This window comes from Prionailurus viverrinus, chromosome B1, assembly GCF_022837055.1.
Source record: "Prionailurus viverrinus isolate Anna chromosome B1, UM_Priviv_1.0, whole genome shotgun sequence".
Classification (NCBI taxonomy): Eukaryota; Metazoa; Chordata; class Mammalia; order Carnivora; family Felidae; genus Prionailurus; species Prionailurus viverrinus.
This window is the reverse complement of record NC_062564.1, coordinates 105,232,034-105,253,486: the sequence shown is the minus strand read 5'-3', so window position 1 is coordinate 105,253,486 and position 21,453 is coordinate 105,232,034. Positions and strand designations below refer to the sequence as shown.

General features: G+C 37.3%; 1 protein-coding gene across 2 annotated transcripts in view; it reads left to right on the top strand.

Moving 5' to 3' along the window:
- Positions 1-15,244, top strand: part of SYNPO2 (synaptopodin 2) — a 172,061-nt gene extending 156,817 nt beyond the window's left edge. The window contains exon 5 of one of the 2 annotated variants that reach the window (XM_047855475.1): positions 11,649-15,244. In XM_047855475.1, coding sequence (XP_047711431.1) covers positions 11,649-12,185 — 537 coding nt within the window. In that variant the 3' untranslated portion in view covers positions 12,186-15,244. The remainder of the gene's footprint in view (positions 1-11,648) is intronic. The other variant, XM_047855476.1, reaches the window with a different exon arrangement.
- The last annotated feature ends 6,209 nt before the right edge of the window (positions 15,245-21,453 follow it).

The window sequence follows — 21,453 nt, the reverse complement described above, 5'->3', positions numbered from 1 at the left end:
TGACATTCCTGTCTCTTTAAAATAAACTGACATACATGAAATTACTGCGTAAATCCCTCAGACAAGAAAGATATCATGAAATAAAATTTACCACTTGGACCAGAGAGATGTGGTAAGGCAATTAAGCAAAATTTTTCCTATTCTGTGCTTAAGGAAATAAGTTGTTGGTGATTTCCTGGATGAAGAGTTGTATTTTTTTATGCCTAATTTTAAACATCACTCTGGGGCCATGTTTTTGATGAAGGAAACATAAATATGATTTGGCAGTAAATCTTAAATTTCCCAAGAACAGTAGTTTAAACATTTTCCCCAGGGACCAGGAAATGAATCAAAGGATCTATTGCATAAGCTTAGAAACGTAATGGACAGAAAAACAGAGACAAAGATCAAGTAAGTCATTTTTCTCATACTGTATTTTCCACATCTTTGGGAAATAATGTTGTCACATGTTGCATAGTTGTTGATGTGTCTTTGCCATTACCATTAACCAGCTTTAGTTTGTCAGTTTTTTTTTTAATTTTTTTTTTTAATGTTTATTTATTTTTGGGACAGAGAGAGACAGAGCACGAATTGGGGAGGGGCAGAGAGAGAGGGAGACACAGAATCGGAAACAGGCTCCAGGCTCTGAGCCATCAGCCCAGAGCCTGACGCGGGGCTCGAGCTCAAGGACCACGAGATTGTGACCTGGCTGAAGTCGGACGCTTAACCGACTGCGCCACCCAGGCGCCCCTTTTTAAAAAAAATTTTTTTTTTCAATGTTTATTTATTTTTGGGACAGAGAGAGACAGAGCACGAATTGGGGAGGGGCAGAGAGAGAGGGAGACACAGAATCGGAAACAGGCTAGTTTGTCAGTTTTTTTAATGCAATTAGGAGTTGTGATTGAAGGATAGCTTAAACACATTCCAGGAAGAAATCTGGAGAATGTTGTCAGGCAAAGGGCTCAGTCAAGGTTGTTAATGGTATGCATACATTTCTTAAAAATTCTTATTCCTAAAATCTTTATTGGTAAAATTTTTCTCTGAGAAAGTCAAAACCATTCTACTTAGAAATGAGTTTGCTTAAGGAGTATTAGCTCTGCATTAAATAGCAAGCAGATAAGCTATAAAATATATTTAAAAATCATCTCTCTTATCCACGCTTTTTTCCTATAGGCAAATGCACGTTCATGGTGACTTTTCTTTTTGTGAATGAGGGAGGGAGGCAACAGTGGCCTGGATTTGTTTTAAGAAAAGTATCTAGGGTATTATGTGCAGCTAAAGCTATATTCAGACACTTAAACACATTTTAAATAGGCTTTCCAGTGTAAGTATTAATTTTATACTAAAATAATGACTCTCCTTTATTAAGTGCTTACTATATTCCAGACACTGACAGTTTTCTTTACAAAAACCTTCCACAATGTCAACAATTCATCTATTTTGTACAGGATCAACATCCTTTGTTTATTGTGGGAAAAAAAAAAACCTTTTTTTCTCTATAGAAACTGATGAAATATGAACTTTTAATATGTTATTCAGACTTTTACTGTTCAAATCTTCTATGAAGAGAAAGCCTCTGTTCAGAAAATATTTTGAAATGTGTTTAAAAGATTTTATTTTTACATTCAAGCCAATTAAAGTAGACTTTTATGAAAAACATATTTAAGGCTTTTCCCCAAGAAATACAAAAAATCAAAATGTCAATTCCAGCTCTGTAAATAGAATACAGTCTATATTAGTAGGATTATTTTCATAGGCTATAATTTCTAGAATGGCATGCTTCTTTTCTGAGGATAAAGGAGAGCAAGGGGGTAAAACATTGTGGTGTAGTTCATTTCTTTTCACTAATAGATTTAATGCCTTAAAATTATTTTGATAAAATTTTATTACCTATTACTTTAATTTTTAAATTTCCCTATACAGACACATAACAGCTATGTGACCTAGGGTAACTAATTTTTATGCCTCAGTTTCCTCATTTGCAAGATGGAAATTATAGGGTTGTTGAGAGGGTTAAATGAGTTAATAGAAAAAATTGCCTAGCAGTATGATTAGTACATAGTAGAAACTCTATGCGTTTCAGTTATTGCGATCATGGCTTCTAAGATGGAAGGGACCACAGAAGTGTATGTACAAATTCCTCCTTAACATCGGTCTTCATGACCTTAAGTTGCATGTGGTTATTTTTATTTTTTTATGACAGAGGGTTAAGAACGATCAAGAAGTCTGTATTTTGGCCCACCCAGAGCTAGCAGAGGGGTGAGGTCAGTGCGTGTTTCTGGTCAGCTCTGCTGCCTGCGTTCAGGCTTCTGGCGGGAGGGAAGCAGTGGCTGGCACAGCAGTATCTGAGGCGTGTAGTGTTAATGCCACTTCAAAGGCAAGGCTCCCTCCTATTTTTATCCTGGGTCGGCAGTCTGCCTATGCAGTTGCCTCTTGAACAAAAGGTTCTGCCAGGTCTCTGACACCTTTTAAGACCTCAAAGGCTCTTCTCACAATAACAAGAATAATCACCATTTGTTGTGCCAGGTGGCATTTGATTTCTAAACGAAATCTCTCCCCTACCCATAATCTTGAGACCATAGCCAGAATTATTACCATTTTACAACCAAGGAAAGTACTACGGCTGGAGAGGTTGAAGCCTACATAGGTCACAAGAGGCAAAGGCCGGACTCCCAGGTCACTGTGACATCCAAATTCACATTCTTTCCAATATATCATGCTTGCTTCCATTGTCATTTATAGCCCTTACCCATTCTCACAAAGGAATTTCCTTCAAACACAAAATAAACTTTTAAAAAGTGTATTGTTTTAGAACCCAGATTTAATCTAAAAGTTAATCTGAAATTAATCAAGATAAATATTGGCAGAGCCAAGATGAGAAGCACTAGAGACAAGACGGTATCTCTTTTTTTGATGTCTATTTTATTTATGGAACTATCTAAGCAATGTATTTCTATTCAATAATATGACTTATTAGTCCTGATTCTTTGCACTATTCTTTTTTTTTTTTAATGTTTGTTTATTTATTTTGAGAGAGACAGCCTATACCAGCGGGGTGAGGGGCAGAGAGAGAGAGACAGGGAGAGAATCCCAAGCACGCTCCATGCTGTTACTGCAGAGCCCAATGTGGGGCTCAAACTCAAGAACTGTGAGATCATGACCTGAGCCGAAATCAAGAGTCAGCTGCTTAACCAACTGAGCCACTCAGGTGCCCCTGCACTATTCTGTTTTTTTTTTTTTTAATGTTTTATTTATTTTTTGAGAGAGAGAGAAAGCAAGCAGGGGAGGGGCAGAGAGAGACAGAGAGGGACAGAGGATCCAAAGTGGACTCTGAGCTAACGGCAGCAAGCCCAATGCAGGGCTCGAACTCATGAACCATGACCTGAGCCGAAGTCAGAAGCTAAATAGTGCCCCAACCCCTGCAATATTCTTGATGAGAAACATAATGCTGCCTATTTTTGTCTAAAGATACAGGCACTCTCCTCCATTTTTTAGATAAAAGAGTGCTACAACAGAATTTCCAAAAACTCCACTGGTGAAGAAAATTTAAGATCCTCTTTAGAAAAGCAGGTTTCAGGGAATATGAGTTAGAGACTATTTAATTAAGAGAGTAGAAGAAAAATGACCTTAATATTCTCCTTATCCCTTGACGTCGAGCTTGACTATATGTAAATCATCTCAAAGGAGCATTTATCCTACATTTAAAGATCTCTAGATATAGGAATTCTACATCTTTATGGAAAAATATCTCTCCTGTTAACCTGCTTCCCTATCAAGAAAGTTAATCCAAGACTCCTGAAAGCTAGACGTGCCCCTGAAAGATTAGTTAGTAGAAAGTGCCGTTTTCTACACCTGCTTGCAGTCTCATGATAAATGGTAAATCAACTTTCAGCTTTCTCTTCTACAATTCTAACTAATCCCAATGTCCATTATCTTTTTCTTCTTAGGTCTTACCTTTTAAATCCTGTAAATGTATTTTACACTCTCTTTGGGATTCATGCATAAAATTCTATGACTTTCCTCATCTGGGGAGTCAGAACAGCTTAAAACCCCTCACATTTGCAGTGAGCTAAATGCAAATCATTTTACTTGCATGTTAAAATCTTCTACCTGTTTAGAAAAATCAATGTTTTAAATATTGATCAATCCTACTTGTTTTGACAAACATGGCTTGGTGTGCATATTGGTGTGTGTGTAGTGAGGGTGGGGGGATGAGTCTATGTGTGTGAGTCCATCACCACATGTAACTGATGTGAAAGGGCTACATCTTGGGCATGACCTAGAATTTTTGTGAAACTAACCAAGTGTCTTGGATTTAGCAGTCTGATACAGAAACTTCATTCGTTCAACAAATACTTACTAAACATCTACTTGCCAGGCACTGTTTTAGGTCTAGGGATGTCTAAATGAATAAAACAGAATAAAACAATAACTCTTACATGGAGCTAAATTCTAGTGGGAGGAAGCACATACACAAAATGATTAAATAAAGTATTTATTATGTTAAATAAGCATAAGTCAAAAGGGAGAAATAAAACAGGGAAGGGGATAGGGAATTTTGAGAGAGAGAGACAGACAGGCAGACAGACAATAGCCAAATAGTGATCCTATGATATTTGAGTAAGGCCTGAAGGAAATGAAACAGAAGTCATACTGATGTCTGAAGTACTATGTTCCAGGCTGTGTACCAAGCAAATGTAAAGGTCCTGAGCCAGGAGTGTGTTTGGTGTGTTAAAAAAAAAAAAAATAGCAGAGGCCCATGTGGCTAGATCCAAGTGAGAGGGAGAGAGCAGGAGGAGATGAAATCAGAGACGTGAGGAGGGGTGGGGCCAGCAGACTTTACAGGGTCTTGTGGGTCAAGGAGAGGACTTTGATTTTCCTTTTTGAAATGAGAAGCCATGAGAGGATTTCAAACAGAGGACTAAGTGACATAATCTGGCTTAGGTTTTAACAGGATAATTTTGGCTGGAACCAGGGAAACCAATTAGGAGACCATAGCAACAATCCAGGCAAGATTATGATGCTTCAGCCTAGGATGGTGCCAGTGGAGGCATGAGAAATGGTTGCAGACTGGATGTATTTTAAAGTCAGCACTGACAGATCAGGTGTGGAGTGTAAGAGAAGAGGGAAGCGTCAATAATGACTTCCAAGATTTTGACGTGCGTGAATGGGAAGCTGGAGAATTCCTGGTGCTTTCTTCCATTCATGTGCTTCTTCATAGTCCTCAGCTTTTTAGAAATTCTTATGAATGATAGTAATTAAAAAAAATTTTTTTAATGTTTTCTTATTTTTGAGAGAAAGAGAGAGAAAGAGAGAGAGAGAATGATCGGGTGGGGGGGGGAGAGGGAGAGAGAGAGGGAGACACAGAATCCAAAGCAGGCTCCAGGCTCTGAGCTGTCAGCACAGAGCCCGATGCAGGGCTCAAACTCACAAGCTGTGAGATCATGACCTGAGCTTTAGTTGGTAGCTTAACCAAGCAGGGAGGGGCAGTGAGAAAGGGGAGACACAGAATCTGAAGTAGAGAAATTCTTACGAATGACTTAAAAGGCAAATGAACTGTCATTTATTTCTGTTTGCCTCTGTTGGCATTTGCTTATGATAAAGGATATGTTTGTGATGAATATTTACTGATCATGTGTTTAAGAAAGTTGTTGAAGGAGTTGAAATGACATTTGTCAGTTGGAGACACTTTCGCTATGAATATTTAAGCAGGAATTCAGTCAAGAGAATTTTTTGGCTTTCAGGGTTTATAGTATGAAATAATTTGAACTTCAAAATATATCATATTAAACTTCTTTGGCTTCTAGGGAAAAATAATTCAGTTGCATTGGTTTGGAATTCACTTCATTGTCCTAAGTAAGCCTCAGACTACACTTCTTTTTTATTTATTTAAAAAAAAATTCATGTTTATTTTTGAGAGAGAGAGACAGAGTGGGAGCAGAGAGGGGAAGGGGCAGAGAGAGAGACACACAGAATCCAAAGCAGGCTCCAGCACAGAGCCTGATGTAGGGCTTGAACCCATGAACTGTGAGATCATGACCTGAGCTGAAGTTGGACACTTAACCAACTGAGCCACCCAGACACCCCTATATTTCTCTTTTAAATGTTAAATGTTTCCTGCCAACTAAATTGATCACTAGACAGTTTGATAAGGAAGCTAACTAAACTTCTTCATTAACTGCTTTATGTGGATAAATCAACATTTAATTGACATGAGAAGTTGGTTATGTTACACTAAGAACGGCCCTCAGCAACTCTGAGCTTTGTAGGTGACTTGAGTGTAGAGCCCCTTGTGTGTCTCACTTTCACATAAAGGGAATGTGTCTAAGTGTGATGTATTCCCTGTACCCTGGCACTTGCTTGTTCTTGTGACAAATGGAAGATGGCAGCATTAATTCATCCAAACCCAATCACAATTTAAATAATTCTTTCCAAAATTTCTAAGATTTCATTTCATTTAGCTTGCTTGGATTTGCATTTTTATAAAAAAAGAAGTTTTCTCAAAACAATTTCATTGCAAGTATAGTCTAACATTTGATTAAGATCTCTGGAATGAAACTATGTGTGTCCAACTTCCCCACTCCAACATGTACTAGCTTTCTACCCTTGGGGAAGTTACTTACCTTCTTTAAGTCTCACTGTCCTTGTCCTTGTCCCTGAAACTAGGGATAATAATAGCTCCTACTTCATGGGGTTGTTTTGAGGCTTATATGAAATACTCTATGTAAGTCAGTTAGTAGCCACCTATTGACACAGAGTGTGAGCTGTTAATATTGGCTACTATTAAAGGCAGAGGTAGGAAAATGCCTCCTTTGTGTTTAGCCTTTGGTGGGAATATATAACACCAGGTGATTCTTGAATTCAGTGGGTATCTGCAGTTTTTGCTGCATGCATTATATTGGGCTGGCTAAAGATTAGCATGTTCTTTCATGTGTTGAACACTTAAAGGACATACTACTCTAAATAAACACAGTTTGAATGTTCTACATGCAATGTCCACGGTGCCATCTGCCAGATGACAGGGCCCCTCAGTCAGTTTGAATGATGTCTTCATTGGTTTGCCTTTGGTGTTTGTGTTTATGTATCTAAATCTACTTAAGAAGATAAAGATATTATATCTGAATTCACCTTACCTAACAGGAGGAAGAAGGATGCAAAACACTTGAGAGAATGACCACCATAGATGTTATTTCTCCTTAGTTTGAAAATGAGAGATGGCTACGGGATAGTGAAGGGGTCCAAAGAGGGTGGAAGCAACTGGAAATATGTGAAGAAAAGACTGTATAGGAGTAGAAGCAGATGTATTTTATGCTTTTAAGATCACTGGGGTAAAGTTATGGGAGGCAAAATTTGGTTCACTATAAGGAGGAAGTTCTCAACAGTTAAAGCCTAAGGATTGACCAAGATGCCATGAAAACAAGTGAGTCCCCTGCTCCAGAGCAAGGTCTGAGTGAGGTATAAGGTTTCAACTCATAAGACTATTTGAATTTCTTGGAATTAATTAGAAAAATTTTTTCATTCTATTTTTAGCCTAAATTTCATTTTTAAAAGAAAATGAGAGAAGGACTTTTGTGGTCTATTGAAAATGATAATGTGATATAATAGGATATTAAAGCAAAAGTTCCCCCAAGGCCCTCATATACAGAGATGCTGCACTCTAAAGTCTGATTTGAGACTAAACTATAAACTCTAGAAAGAACATGACAGGAAGCCACTCCCACAGTTCTGGAACCACCCAGTCAGGTCTAGGTCATTATAAGGGATCAGAGTATGGCAAGGAGAGAAGATTTCATGAGGAAGAATTCTGGCTGCCATAAACCACAGGGTGTATGTTTGGAGTAGGTGGAGGTGAAGGGGTCTCCACCCCTTTGAGAGAAGAATTTCATAGTGGCTTCTTACAGAGGTTGAGATGAGATACCTGCATGAGGACAGACAGGAGGACAGAGTGGATTGGGGTCTGACACCCTCCCAAGAAATCTGGAAGGTGAGGGATGAACTGAAAATTTGTTTTGGCAAAGAACCAGGAAATCTGCTGCTATACCTCCAAAGGCAAATGATATGTGCTCCCCCATGGACCACAGCAGGCCAGGAGTGAAGGAAAGCTGGATAGGGTTGTCTTGGGCCCTCTTCAAATGGACCCTTGTAGCGTCAGCTTCCTAGGGGATGCAGAATGAGTCACAAGTTATCAGCTAACATAGGGATGAGTTGGCATGAATTGAGGACTACAAGCAAAATGTCCCCACTGATAGGAATCTTCAAAGATCCCATGAAAGTTTCCTCATCTGGACCTACCTGGCTCTGAGAGTGGAAAGCCAGGTCATGATGTTATCAAATCAAGCAAAATTTCTCTTCTGCTCTTTTTCTCTTTTCCATCCTTGTACTCTAAGCCCAGGGAGCAAGAAGTCCCAGTTAGTAAGCTGGGGGAGGAGAGGGAAAAAAGCATGGAGAAGCCAACCACAAAGCCTTCCCTGAAGGAAAGAGGTCTTCCTGAAACAGGAAGAGATTTAACTCGAAATTGAGACTGGAGTTTGTTACTGCAAGGGATGGAATATTCTATTTTGAAATAAACTAGTTTGGGTAACCTAACACGACCACAGGACTATTCCTAAAAGAAAGCAGAACGCCACAGTGCCTGCTAAATTTTCACCTAGTGACAGTGGAAAAACGTCTTTAATTAAAAAAAAAAAAGGGGGGGGGGTGGCAGGAGACAAAAACAAAGAAGCCGTTTGGTGATACAGCAGACATAATGCTCATGGAACATATTAGGTACTGTTAAGTGCTTGCATATCAAAAATTTTAAGTTCTTCAGATAATAATACAACCCATGGTGGAAACAACAACCAAGGATCTAACCCATGTTAGGCTAGGATTCTACCATCAGACATTCAAACTCCAGAATAGAAGAAACACCTCTGTTATTTTCAGGTCCCTTTGGTCATTTCTGGCTCAGGGTATATCATATGGCTTCCTTTAGCCAGGCAAGCAGAGAACAGCATGAGCCTTGGGACAGAGAGCAGGAGGAAATTGTACCAAGGAACAAGATGTGAAAATTGCTTTGGGGAAATATGTTAAAATTAGGGGTTTGCATGCAGGCAGGGACTAGAGGACTGCAATATTTTAGGCACAAAGAGAAACAACAATGTACCTAAAGAACTATTTATGCCACCTCTGTGTCTCCGTGACAATTTGTGAGTTATGTGCTATTGTTGGCTTAAAGGACTATGAAGTCATTTTTGTAGTCTGAGGAATGTGTAGAAAAGCAGTAGTCATTTTTCTCATTGAGGTAATTGTACTCTTCCTTCAGGACCTTCACTATATTTGGCATATGTGTCTTCTACAGGAGATTTTTTTTTTAATTTCAATACTACTTAAAATTTTTCCTCAGAAAGCCTTGACTTAACTCTTTCAGTATCATACCTCAGAGTTCTACTTTTTGCTCACATGTTCAACTGATGAACATTTATGCCTTAGCTGAAAAACAAAATATCTGATCTCTTTGTTATTAGAATATCATTCAACAATGTTTTTGAACTGATTTCTGTTAAGTTTCCATTCTTCTGAAGATCTTCAAGGTAAGAAGGTGAGAGAAAAAATGGACAATAAAATTTTCACTTTCATCCAGTGTTTTGGATGTCCTATCACTGAAATGTATGTGTCCATTTGTACATAATTATTTCACATATATTGATAATTATTTCGTTTTGTACTCATTAGCCAGTGATGTTAGTCACCTATATGTATATTCAGGATCACCTCCTATATTTCTATAGAGTCTTAGATCCTTTTATTAACATCCTTTCAAGTCTCTGTTGTTTTAAAGACTTGACTAAAACAGGTCCATGAGGTGTTATATCTGATCAAAGATCACAAAAAGCAGGTATCACTGAAATTTGAAAACTTCACAGACTCTATAGACCAATGTGTTCTCTTTCTTCTATTAGTAAGGACAAAAGGGAGACATAGACATATACCATGAGAGACCAGAGGTAAATATTTCTCTATCATATTGAATGGTAATACTTCTCACAGTTTAGAAAATTCCCTATTGATCCTGTCAAGATAGGTAAAGAGTCTCTTCTCTAAAGTGACCTTCCATGATTGACTACCTTGCCACGGCAAAGCTAAAAACAGTACTTTGTTGTATGTTTCCTGAGGGCAAGGACTCCATTTAAATCATCTTGGTATTTCCAGACTCATAGATGAATGTGCCTGGAAAATATTAGGTGTTCAACAAAATTTTTGTTAAATGAATGAAACCAATGCATAAATAATGTGAAATGAAAATCAATTCCAGGATGGTGACTAAAAAATGGCTTTGTTCCCCCTCCCTGATTATATACTCCAGAGAACTATTATTAGATCTAGATTAGGATAAAGAGATTAATGAAAACAAGTTTTTGTTAGGATTCAACCATTATTACTGAAATTTTAATGGTAAAAAAGAGAGAGGCCAGATTCATTATATTAACCTCCTTATTCTTGATATGCAAGCCAAGAATGAACCATCTACCTTCTTTGTGTGTCTAATGGGAAAAAAAAGCAAACCATTTGAATCTAAGACAGTTTGTCAAATCCAGATGTTGGTGTTCACTTAAAATTTAAGAACTGGTTAAGAAAGAAAAGCTGTTGAAACCATTTATGAAATCTGGATGCATTTTTAAGCGTGGCAATGCTTTTTGTTCCAGAAACACACAATGTTATATAATACTTTCAACGTTGACTCATTTCCCCTAGGTGTACATTTGCCACTTTTTGCCAGAAGTTTGTCTAAGAGGTTTCATGCAGAAGGAAATGTGTGACGAAGTCAAGTAGATAACTAGTCTTCAGGGTTCCTAGAAATACAGAAGAGGCAAAAGAAGAGAGAATACAAGAGTTTCCTATAAATTATATTTCTTCATACTGACAAACCAAATATTTAACATACACAAGGGGATGTTGCAGGGACACAAACTCTCAAATAAGGAATATAATATGCATAAAACGAAGCAAAATGCAAAGAAATAAGTGGCAAGAAGTTTCTTTGAGATATGGGCAATCTCCCATGCATAGGTAATAAAGATACACATAATGATCAGCACTGTATAAATAGATTTTGAAAAGAAAAAGACCATCCACTCCATTAGATCAGCAATGTTAAATACAACTAAGTAGCTCTTGGGATTTTGTTTTTGTTTTTGTTTTTCCTGTATTTGGTGGACCAAAGTAAGATAACAGATTGAAAGTCACTTGGGAAAAGTAAAATGCCCAGTAGTTCATGGCCTGTTTCTAGGGTAGTCAATACGTGTTGTTTATTTTGTACCAGGAAAACAGGACCTGAATAAGGGTGGGCTGTGTGTGTTGATATGGATATGTGGAGGGCAGATAAGTAAGGGTGGCTCCCAGTAATAACAGAGTCCATGTGGTGGTGGTTGTGCCTAAGAGAGATGGTAGTGATTGGAGCTATGAGTTTAGAGATGGAGAGCAACAATGAAGTCCTAAGTGAAGACCAAGTCCCAGACCAGAGATAATAATACACCAGGCAGAAGCAGCCTGTCTTGGCTTTAGGACTAAGCATTTTGGAGATTTGATTTTTACAGTGCTCAATGATGTTGCCAAGATTACTTTGGAATAATAGTCAATCAGTACAAACAAAAATCAATGAGATATACTAACATTTTCATTGTTTCTAGGAGATTGGATGCTCCCTTTCTCTTCCTGGAAGACCAGTCCCACCCACCATCTCCACAACATCTCCTTGGATATACCAGCCTGCTTATAGCTACTCTAGCAAACCAACTGATGGGCTAGAGAAAGCAAACAAGAGACTAACTCCTTGGGAAGCAGCAGCAAAGTCTCCTCTTGGTCTAGTGGATGATGCCTTTAAGCCCAGAAACATCCAAGAATCCATTGTGGCAAATGTGGTCTCAGCAGCTCGGAGGAAGGTGCTTCCAGAGCCCTCAGATGATTGGAATAAGAGACTGTCCTGTGTTCCTCAAGCCCAGAAGGCCAGTATGGGCTCATTTGCAAGGCAAGAGTATAATGTTGCATCCTTACCTGATAATAATATGCCCACCAACTCCCAATATGGTTCACAGGTCTCATATGCATATTATAGGCAGCCTTCCAGAAATGATTCTGAAATAATGTCCATGGAAACTAGGTCAGATTACTGTCTTTCAATAGCTGATTACAACTACAACCCACACCCAAGGGGATGGAGACGCTGAACATGAAGCTTAGAAGAACTATCATGTGTCATCTGTAATAGTAGTTTTTAAATGTTCCTTTGTAGGACTTTTCACTTTTCCAGTAGATTTAGATGCACTTTTGGTCTTGGCTTGTTCTCAGAAGTCATTTTTTTGAGTTTGTGTGTGTGTGTGTGTGTGTGTGTATGCACATGTGAGTGATCTCTTCCTTGCACATGTGAGTCTGCTCATGATAGAGAATTTCTTAGAGGAAAAAGTTAATTTTCTGCCTTGATGTGCTGGCATGTATATCTAATTCATAATCTTTATTCCATTTATTCCATTAATATGGGGTAGTCTAAGCAACTAAACACTGCTCAATGAAAGTGAAATTGTGTATATTCCCCTATGTGTCTTAGACCAGGAAGGAATTAATGAAATATGATGTACTAATTGTCATTAGCAGTAATAGCAAGGAATATAATGTTGGAGAAGTTTTCAGTGAGAGCATGCCATTGAATGATAATTATTTTTAAAAAGGATTTCCTTGATGTTATTTTCAGAAGTTCTCTGAAACATTTTCAAAAATCCAATGAAACTGGATTTTTTTTAGATTTGAAATATGGGTGTTCTCAGAAAGAAAGAAATATTTAAGAGTAAGATAACTATACAACTCAGAAGGACTTTTGAGGCAAATTGTGTAATGTATGGGGAATAGAAAGACTTGAGTAGAGAATTTATTTTTAATCTATTTAAAGCCAGCAGCCCAAGACCAGAATAGACTCTGGGTTCAGGTATCCTCATTTGTCAGATGGAAGATCAGATTATTTAATCTCTTATATCTTTCACAGACCTGATATTCTGGGATTCTCTCATTGGTAGAATGGCCTTTGGTGCATTATTCAGTTTTGATGTTCATTATATAAATATAGGATTAATTTAGGAGTGGGTTAGCTCATCAGTGTCACTACATGTATAATTAAAGGTCCAAAAGGAATTGTTGGGAGACTGGTTTTGTGCTACGTGTTACATGGAGTGAGGGTTGATGTGAAGAAAAAAACTATTAATGGATTTAAGGAAGTGGTAGATGGATGCGTCTGTTATTATGCAACTGTAGGTCATGACCATTTATTTAGTTAAAGAAAACATGCCGCAGGAGCCTATGCAACAAGTAGTGTTTCTTTAGAAGGCCATCATTAGGATGTTCAAAGGAAGCTGAACAGCTGCTTGGTCAATTTCATGACCCATGCCTTGTTAGCACGACCATGAGACAATCAAACACCTGCTCCTTACTGCCAGACCCACAAAGTATTCGGTACAAGGAAATTCAAAGCATTTGACATCATAAACAAGAATCGAGAGGATTTTAAAATAAAAAAAACATTTTGAGTATTCAAAACTTTGTTAGATTTTTAAATGTGATTATTTTGCTTTGTTTGACCTTTTAGCTCTTGAACTTATCATTATAATGGTGTCTTTCACAGAATAAAACTTAAAAAACAAAAAAATTTCCAGTCTATTAAGTGATTCCTTATCTTGGAAATAGAAGATTAAAAGTTTGAAGAAATTATAAGTTCTTTTATTGATGGATCCAACCAGGTACTAATTTGTTTAGTTAAAAAGAAAAGATAAATACTTTCTAACATTATAGTGCTAAATTTTCTTAAATTTATATACTGTTAATTCTCTCAAACTATAAAATATAATTATAGACTCCTAAGACTTTCTATGGCATCCTACAAAATAATGCCTGGTATATTAGTCAGCAAATTCTCAGGAATCCCCCACGTTAAAGTCTTATTTGCTTCAAACTTAATTATTTTGGCTGAATCATTCTAGATGTCACTGTCTTACTCTAAGGGTCATTTAGCAGAAAACACTGCCTGACAGGATCAGATCCTATATTGTTGCTTTCTTTTATAAATGCTAGAAGTGATTTCCATTACTCCTAAGATTTAATATACTCCAACTCCAGAAACTAATATACATTATATTATTCACTAAAATTTCCACTGGACTCAAAACAAAAAACAGATATTTTAAACTTAAATATTATTATAATAAAACAGCCATTTCCCTTTTTTCATGTGCTAGATCAAAATTATCATTTGTTTGAAGCTATCTGAATTTATTGTAGACATCAAGAGAAAAGCAATACATGGCAGGAAAGTTGTACAGTCTTCGCTCACAAAGAAATGAACATCTCCTATTTTTATTAGAAATTGATGTTTCAAGAAGTCACACTTTGCAGATAGAATTCTGCAAAGCAAAAGTGCCAATGTCAAATCATCACAAAATGTATTGTGGGTATTTATCTCCAGGTTACTTAAAAAGAAGTAGTTAGATGTGTGATTCAAGCTGATGTGTGAGACGGGAGACCTGCCACGCTGAGATCTGATTCCTATGAGTAAGAAAACCTTGAATCTATATGATAAAAACAGCATTTTTAGAAGAGCTCTTGCTTATAAATATATACCACATTTGTTAAGATAGTTTTCTACTACTAGCAATCACATAGGTAGACAGAGTTCCTGTTTTACCATGGATTAAAAAGCATGCCCTAAAATACTACAGTATGTCAGTCATAGGGACACTAATTTGTCACCTTTTCTCCATCTTGAGTTTAATACCACATCACTGCATGTGTGTGAAGTGTCTGCTACTAAAATGATTTAGATTTTGTCTAGTATCTTGAATTTTAAAAACGCATGGATTCTAGTCCACTTATTTCTGAATATATCTCTTTTATGTTCTGGCACCATCACTCACATTGGAAGAGGCCACCCTGTTAGGGCTCAAGCATATATATGTACTAATGAATTGAAACTTTGGATAAAATATTGTATCAAATAGGCTTAGCTATTATAATTAGAGAGGAACTGTAGAAATATTCATTTTTTAAGAGAAAGTAGATTTTCACATTTGATTTCTATTCAAAGTAGAAGTATCTACACTGTCCACACTTTTCTATTAAAAATGACTAGGTTCTTCTACTAATTAGATTGATATTTCCAACTGTGTTTATCCCAAAAGACTGTATTTGAAAGCTACATACTGAAAATCAAAATTGTATTAGTAATAAAAAATAACTTGAAAATCAACTTAAAGAGTGTTTTCATTTTTCCTTATAAAATATTATTTGAATTAGTTTTCACCCCAAAGAAATTGGATTTGATATACTCTAAATCCAAACGTTGACATATATTATTATATACATTATATTATTAATTACATTATTATAATTATATTACGTACATTACATTACTAATCTTATCTACTACGTATTTTTAAATTTTAATTTCCATAATATAAGCTTCCAGACACATCAAAAGAATTTCATGCCAATTGGCAACATTTTAACTGTTACTTAGAAACTTTAGAAAAAAGCTTCCCTAAAGATATGATCAACTTGACACGTAAACTAAGAAGTTTGGGATCCAAACATAAATTAATATTATTCTTTACTAATTCTTTCCGCATATTGTATTAAAAATTAGTCATAAGCACAAGCACAGCCAATGTAATATGACCTGATAACATGTTGGTTGTATTTGTAAAGTTGCTCTGGACTCACTCAGACAATCTATCATGTTTGTCATTCCAAAAATGGCTCTTCCTATATAATATTAAAACTAATCAGCTGCTGGGGCGCCTGGGTGGCGCAGTCGGTTAGGCGTCCGACTTCAGCCAGGTCACGATCTCGCGGTCCGTGAGTTCGAGCCCCGCGTCGGGCTCTGGGCTGATGGCTCAGAGCCTGGAGCCTGTTTCTGATTCTGTGTCTCCCTCTCTCTCTGCCCCTCCCCCGTTCATGCTCTGTCTCTCTCTGTCCCAAAAATAAATAAACGTTGAAAAAAAAAAAAAGCTAATCAGCTGGAATGTGAGCTCTCTGGTCAATTGGTATCATACAGCACAGCTTTTTCATACTTTATTTCTTTCATTTCTTTTTTTTTTCTGGTAAATTCTGAATAGAATGGCTGTTTTTGACATTCTGATTATATATGTGTGTGTGTGTGTGTGTGTGTGTGTGTGTGTATTTAAAGGGCCAGCACAGGTAACATACTTCAAAAATGAGGACTGTTTTAAAGATTAAAATGACCTAAGAGTAGTAACACTATATTGTCTTAAGATACTAATGCCATAGAAAACTCCCCTTTTTTCTGAGGAATTCCTAGTGCTTTGTAGACTATACATTTCACAACATACTTAGAAGTAGGTAATGTTATTTCCACATAGAGCCAATAGACAGCCTGAGGCAAGGAGAAAGAGAAGAACACAAGAGAGCTGCTTCAAAACTAGTCAGTTTCCCCACTCTCTTACTACCAAAACTATTTAGTACAAACCACTCCCCTTTCCTCAGTGGTTCTGGAAAACAAGATTTGTGACTTCTGAAATTTAATCGGGCAGTATTTTGCACGAAGGGGCATTTCATTATTTACAGCCTTATAAAATGTGACAGTTTATATTTCTGGAAAGGATCTGGCAATCTCTCTACAAAAATCAAGTAATTACATAAAAGGCACTTAAAGAGGAAATGCCTCCAAAGAATCTCGCTGTGGTATTTTTCTTATTTCTAAAGTTATAGTGAAGATTTGCTATATGGTGACTTATTTTTCTTTGGCTTTTCTGTCACCAGTCTTCATGAACTTTCCTCCACTCCCATCTCTCCCCAAGAGGAAAAAGCTTCATTTACCTCTTCAAGGATTTCAGTTTATGTTTCTTACTTGAGAGTTTGAAGAAGCTTTATAAAGCATGACAGCATTACCATGATGATTTGAATATGTGTGAGGTTTGCCCTAAATTACCATATAAATTATAATGGGGTATGTTGTAAGGACCAAGGGCAGGCCATCCCCATGATGGGTCACTTTGGCATGAAGATTATTTTGAGTTAAAAGCCATAAAACCCCAGCAGATTCAGGAAAAGCTCTTTACCTCCCCTTCAACTGCCTAAAAAGAATTTAGACAGAGGACCAGCTCCAGGAAGAGATTGATCACCACAGATAACTACATTATAATATGAACTAGAGGTGGTAAACAAGAAGGAATTTAATAAAATCTGTTAAAACTCTTCTCTATGTCCTAAGTATGTGTTAATACTTATTGACTAAATATTTACTCTTTTTCATCTTCCTGTGAATTTCATTCCTTCCTTTCAAAGTCCCAACCCCCGAACCCCTTCTCTTAAGGTCAGAATAACAGAATACTTCATTTTACCTGTCTTTGGAATTTCATGCCTATGTGGCATGAATCATTTTGATTCTTAGTGCAACTAGAAGGACTTGGAAAGGCAGAGAAAATGTCTTCCTTTCCAACAATGTAGACAGAGGCAAAATCTTATTTAAGCCCAAATCGCCCTTGAAGAACCCTATCTACATTACTATGAACTTTCAGAGGTAGAGATAGGATTCTCTCCAGCCTTTTCTTCAGCACCATCTTTTCTAGAAAAAAATATTTATTTAGACAAGTGAGTTATAGGTGAATTCCGCAGGGGTATTTCTTCACCACAGCATGTATTGGAAGGTAAAAATCCATCCTAAACTAGGGAAGGTACACTGCAGTGCCCCTATTCCCTCTTCCATGGAGCAACCGTTTTCAAAGCAGTATAGAAAACCAAAACGGAAGTTAGCAGAAGCTTTGCAGCTCCTGAGGCTAATCTTTGACTATCAGGACTAACTTCATTTCAAGAGATTGACGTGGTAGTTGTTCCTGTTGATCTACATGTTATTCATATCCCAGATTTCTGTCAGACTAGTACATAACACGGAGAAGAATAATATTTTTAAAATAAATAGAGGGGAGAGGATTGCATATTCTCCTACAACTTGGTATTATTTGGGCCTTTATGCCACTTAAATGTCTCTTTGTCCTTGATTTCGGATGATCTCTCTCCGATTTCCATCTACAGTGACTACAGCTCTATTATTAACAATACAAAATGCCTGTAATTTCTTGAAGTTGATAACTACTAGAGGGCTGATAAGAGGAAAAAGAACCCTGGTTTTGTGATAGAACAGCCAAACTTCAATGCTCAGCTAAGCCAAGCCCCATGTCCAGCATGAACTTGAAAATAACCAAATAAGACGGCAGAGATTTCATGTCCTGTACTGTTCTCCAGTGGTGGTGTCTGAAAATCATTTCTAATCGAGACTCAACTGGTTCTTCCACAATATGTTTGCATAAGCAAAGTATCTGGGTTTCTCATCTTGCATAAAAAAGAAGACATTAAGAAAGAAATAAAAATTTACTGTCTAAGGTCTAAAATGTTATCATGTAAAAAATGTCCAGAGGTATGAACAAATTCTATATATATTTTGCCTGAGGAAGTTTCAAAAGAATTTGTAACGTTTTTATTTCACTGTTACCCTGCTATAAAAGTATTCTTAAAACAAAGCACATTAAAATTGGTCCATTCCAAGATTTAAAAAAAAAAAAAAGAAGGGATATATATGTGGGGTGGGAATTTTAGCCCTAAGTATGAAACAAATATTTTTACTACCATGAAGACATTGATATTTATGGCACAAATATTTCCATAAAACATGTGCATTGCATCCACCTTCAGAAATCTCCCTTTAGGCATTAAATTCCCCTTTTCCCTCAGTTATTGTTATTTGAAGTAATCAGTGATAAAATTGGAGCTTTCATGAAGACATCAGAATTAAAATCAACAGGCAATGCTTGTTCTGATTTTTAATTTCTCTGACAAAGGGAAACATTAAATTTTATCAGTGTGAGCAGCCAGTAAGTTTAATAACATTGAATGGCATTTGTGTTCCTGTCTTGGCACAATGAATATACCTAGAATTGGATTTAAAGTGATAGCAATCTCAAAACCCCTCCCCAAGTGGAAAGCTACTATAAATAGGCTCACCGCAATCTAAGGCTTTTAGACTCTTTGCAGTTTAAGAATAAAGGCCTAGAAAGGAGACTGGTATATCCCAATCGGTGGACACTTAGTAATTTTTTTGAGAAAGTACTACTTTTGACAGAGGCACATAAAGCCCTTCTATTGGCAGCTCCAGAAACTGCTGTCAAGGGGACATGGATTCATTCATCAATCAATCGCAATCCTTTATTATTTATCTTTATTTTTTATCATTGTTCCCTACCCAATGTTTGATGTGGGAGATATTAGTGAATAAAATGTTTCCAGGGAACTGATAGTTCTAAAGGAGGGTCCAGTGTAAGGAGATCAGAACACTGATAGGATTATACAGAGTATCATGAGAATAGCAAAAATAATCCAACCTTACCTGTGGGAGGATCCTCACAGAAAGCTTTCTGGAAGAATTTATGGCACAGTTATATCTTAAGGCTGAGTGGAAGTAACTGCTAGAGGTGAGTACAGCCAAGAGCAAGATTGTACTCCAGACAGAGGGGGTATACTCCAGGCAGTTCTGTGTTATCCCCAGATGCTAAGGTGAGAATCAGAAAGCAGTGGGTTTTATCCTACAGGGAAGGTTCAAATTTTTTTTTTTTTTAAAGGCCAGTTAGTAGCTACTTTAGGTTAGAGAACCATATGTTTTCAACTCAACTCTGCAAAAGCAGCCTGGCCAATATGAAATAAGTGAGCATACCTTAATAAAATGTTAATTATGCACATTGGAATTGGAATTTCATATAATTTTCACAAGTCATGAAATATTCTTAAAAATTTTTTCAAGTAGTTAAAAATGGAAAAACTATTTGTAATTCACTGTCTGTACAAAAATAGGTGTTAGGCCAAATTTAGCCCTTTGGCCGCAGTTTGCTGATTCCTGCTCTAGGGCAACAATGGGGCACTACTAAAGGACTTTAAACAAGGAGTTGGCATGACCTAGCCTTCTTGGTAGGAAGTTTATTCTGGCAGCACTGAGGAAGATAGATTTGAGAGGGCAGGACAAGAGGAAAGCAGGACACAGAGCTGTCTGGTCTTCCCATGTGAAAAGGCAGGCACGGTCCGCCTGCTAGAACACTGTATAATAAATCGTCAACCCTAGTTTACCCCAAAGTGTCCCTTCCCTCCCCCATTACCACCTGCCCCTCTCTCTGTCACCATGCCTCCTCCTCCCACCCCCATCCCAAGCACACACCGTGGCTACCAGCTGGCCTCCTTCAAATTCTGCTAACAGAGCAGAGAATGGGGAACTTCGTCAAAAGAGTGACTCCCAGAAGCCCACTTCCCTAATTTCTGGGAAGGTGGTGATGACTGAGTGAGTGCTAGGAAGACCCAACCTTCCTGCAAGCGATCAATATGTGCCACAGATGCAGTCGCAATCTTTGCCAACAGTTATTTTCTTGTTGACAGGAATAATAGTCTTTTTTATTTAATTTGCATTTGACAGATGAAGTGATGCCATCTCAGAAAACTGAAATGATTAGCTTCTTTTCCTGTAGCATAATTGAAAACTTTGTGCTTTGCTAAATAATCTATATTTCAAAGTATTTAAAATTAAACATGTGACAAAAATGTTTTGGAACGAAAAATTCTATTCAAGAGATTAAGAACTAAAATCGGAATATCTTAGGGAGGTTTTCAAAATTCACTGTTCAGTGAAAAGGACCTCCAAAACAACCTCCAAAGCTGAAAGAGCCATAGGACTGAAGAAAAAGGCCAACAAATCCAGCTTGACAAGAAACGGTTTAGGAAGGAGACTTATGGACAGAGGTCTGTCTTATGTGGCTGCAAGACTAGTAGATGTCCTTAATCCCAGTAGATCTCAACAACCTCACCTCCCACAGGACCTGCTTTTATACCCCTAAAGGCTGGGGAGTATGTGCTGGTAGACCCCCTGGAAGAAGATGTTCGAGAATAGTTGCTTGTCATGGTCACATCTCCAGAGCACACCAAGGACATTATGCTCCAAGGATGTACTTAAGGGTATGATTAAACAAAAAGAATATGTGTGTGTTGGGTGGGGGGAGAGGAGAGGACTGTGCTCAAGAAGGCTTCATGTCATCAAGTACTCATCATGGCAGATTTGTCCAATATGGCATCAGTCTGGTTCACACACTCACAGATTATTAAAATTGGAAGGGGACCTAGTGACTGTGTAATGAAATACAGGAAGTATTTAAAAAGCCAAAATAGTGTCAGTTTTTTTTTCCTTCAAAGATGTGTTCTTTCTTCAAAGAACAGATTACAGAGCTTTTTAAACTAGATTTATGATGGCAGTATTATCCTACCATTGGTACAATGCCATTTCCAAACATTAATGTTGCTGTATTATCAATTTCACTTTAAGATCTGAAGACACTTGATGTTTATGGACCAATGTTATGTTGTTCCAGACATGGCCCATGTCAACATCCCCTTTTCCTTCCTGTCTTA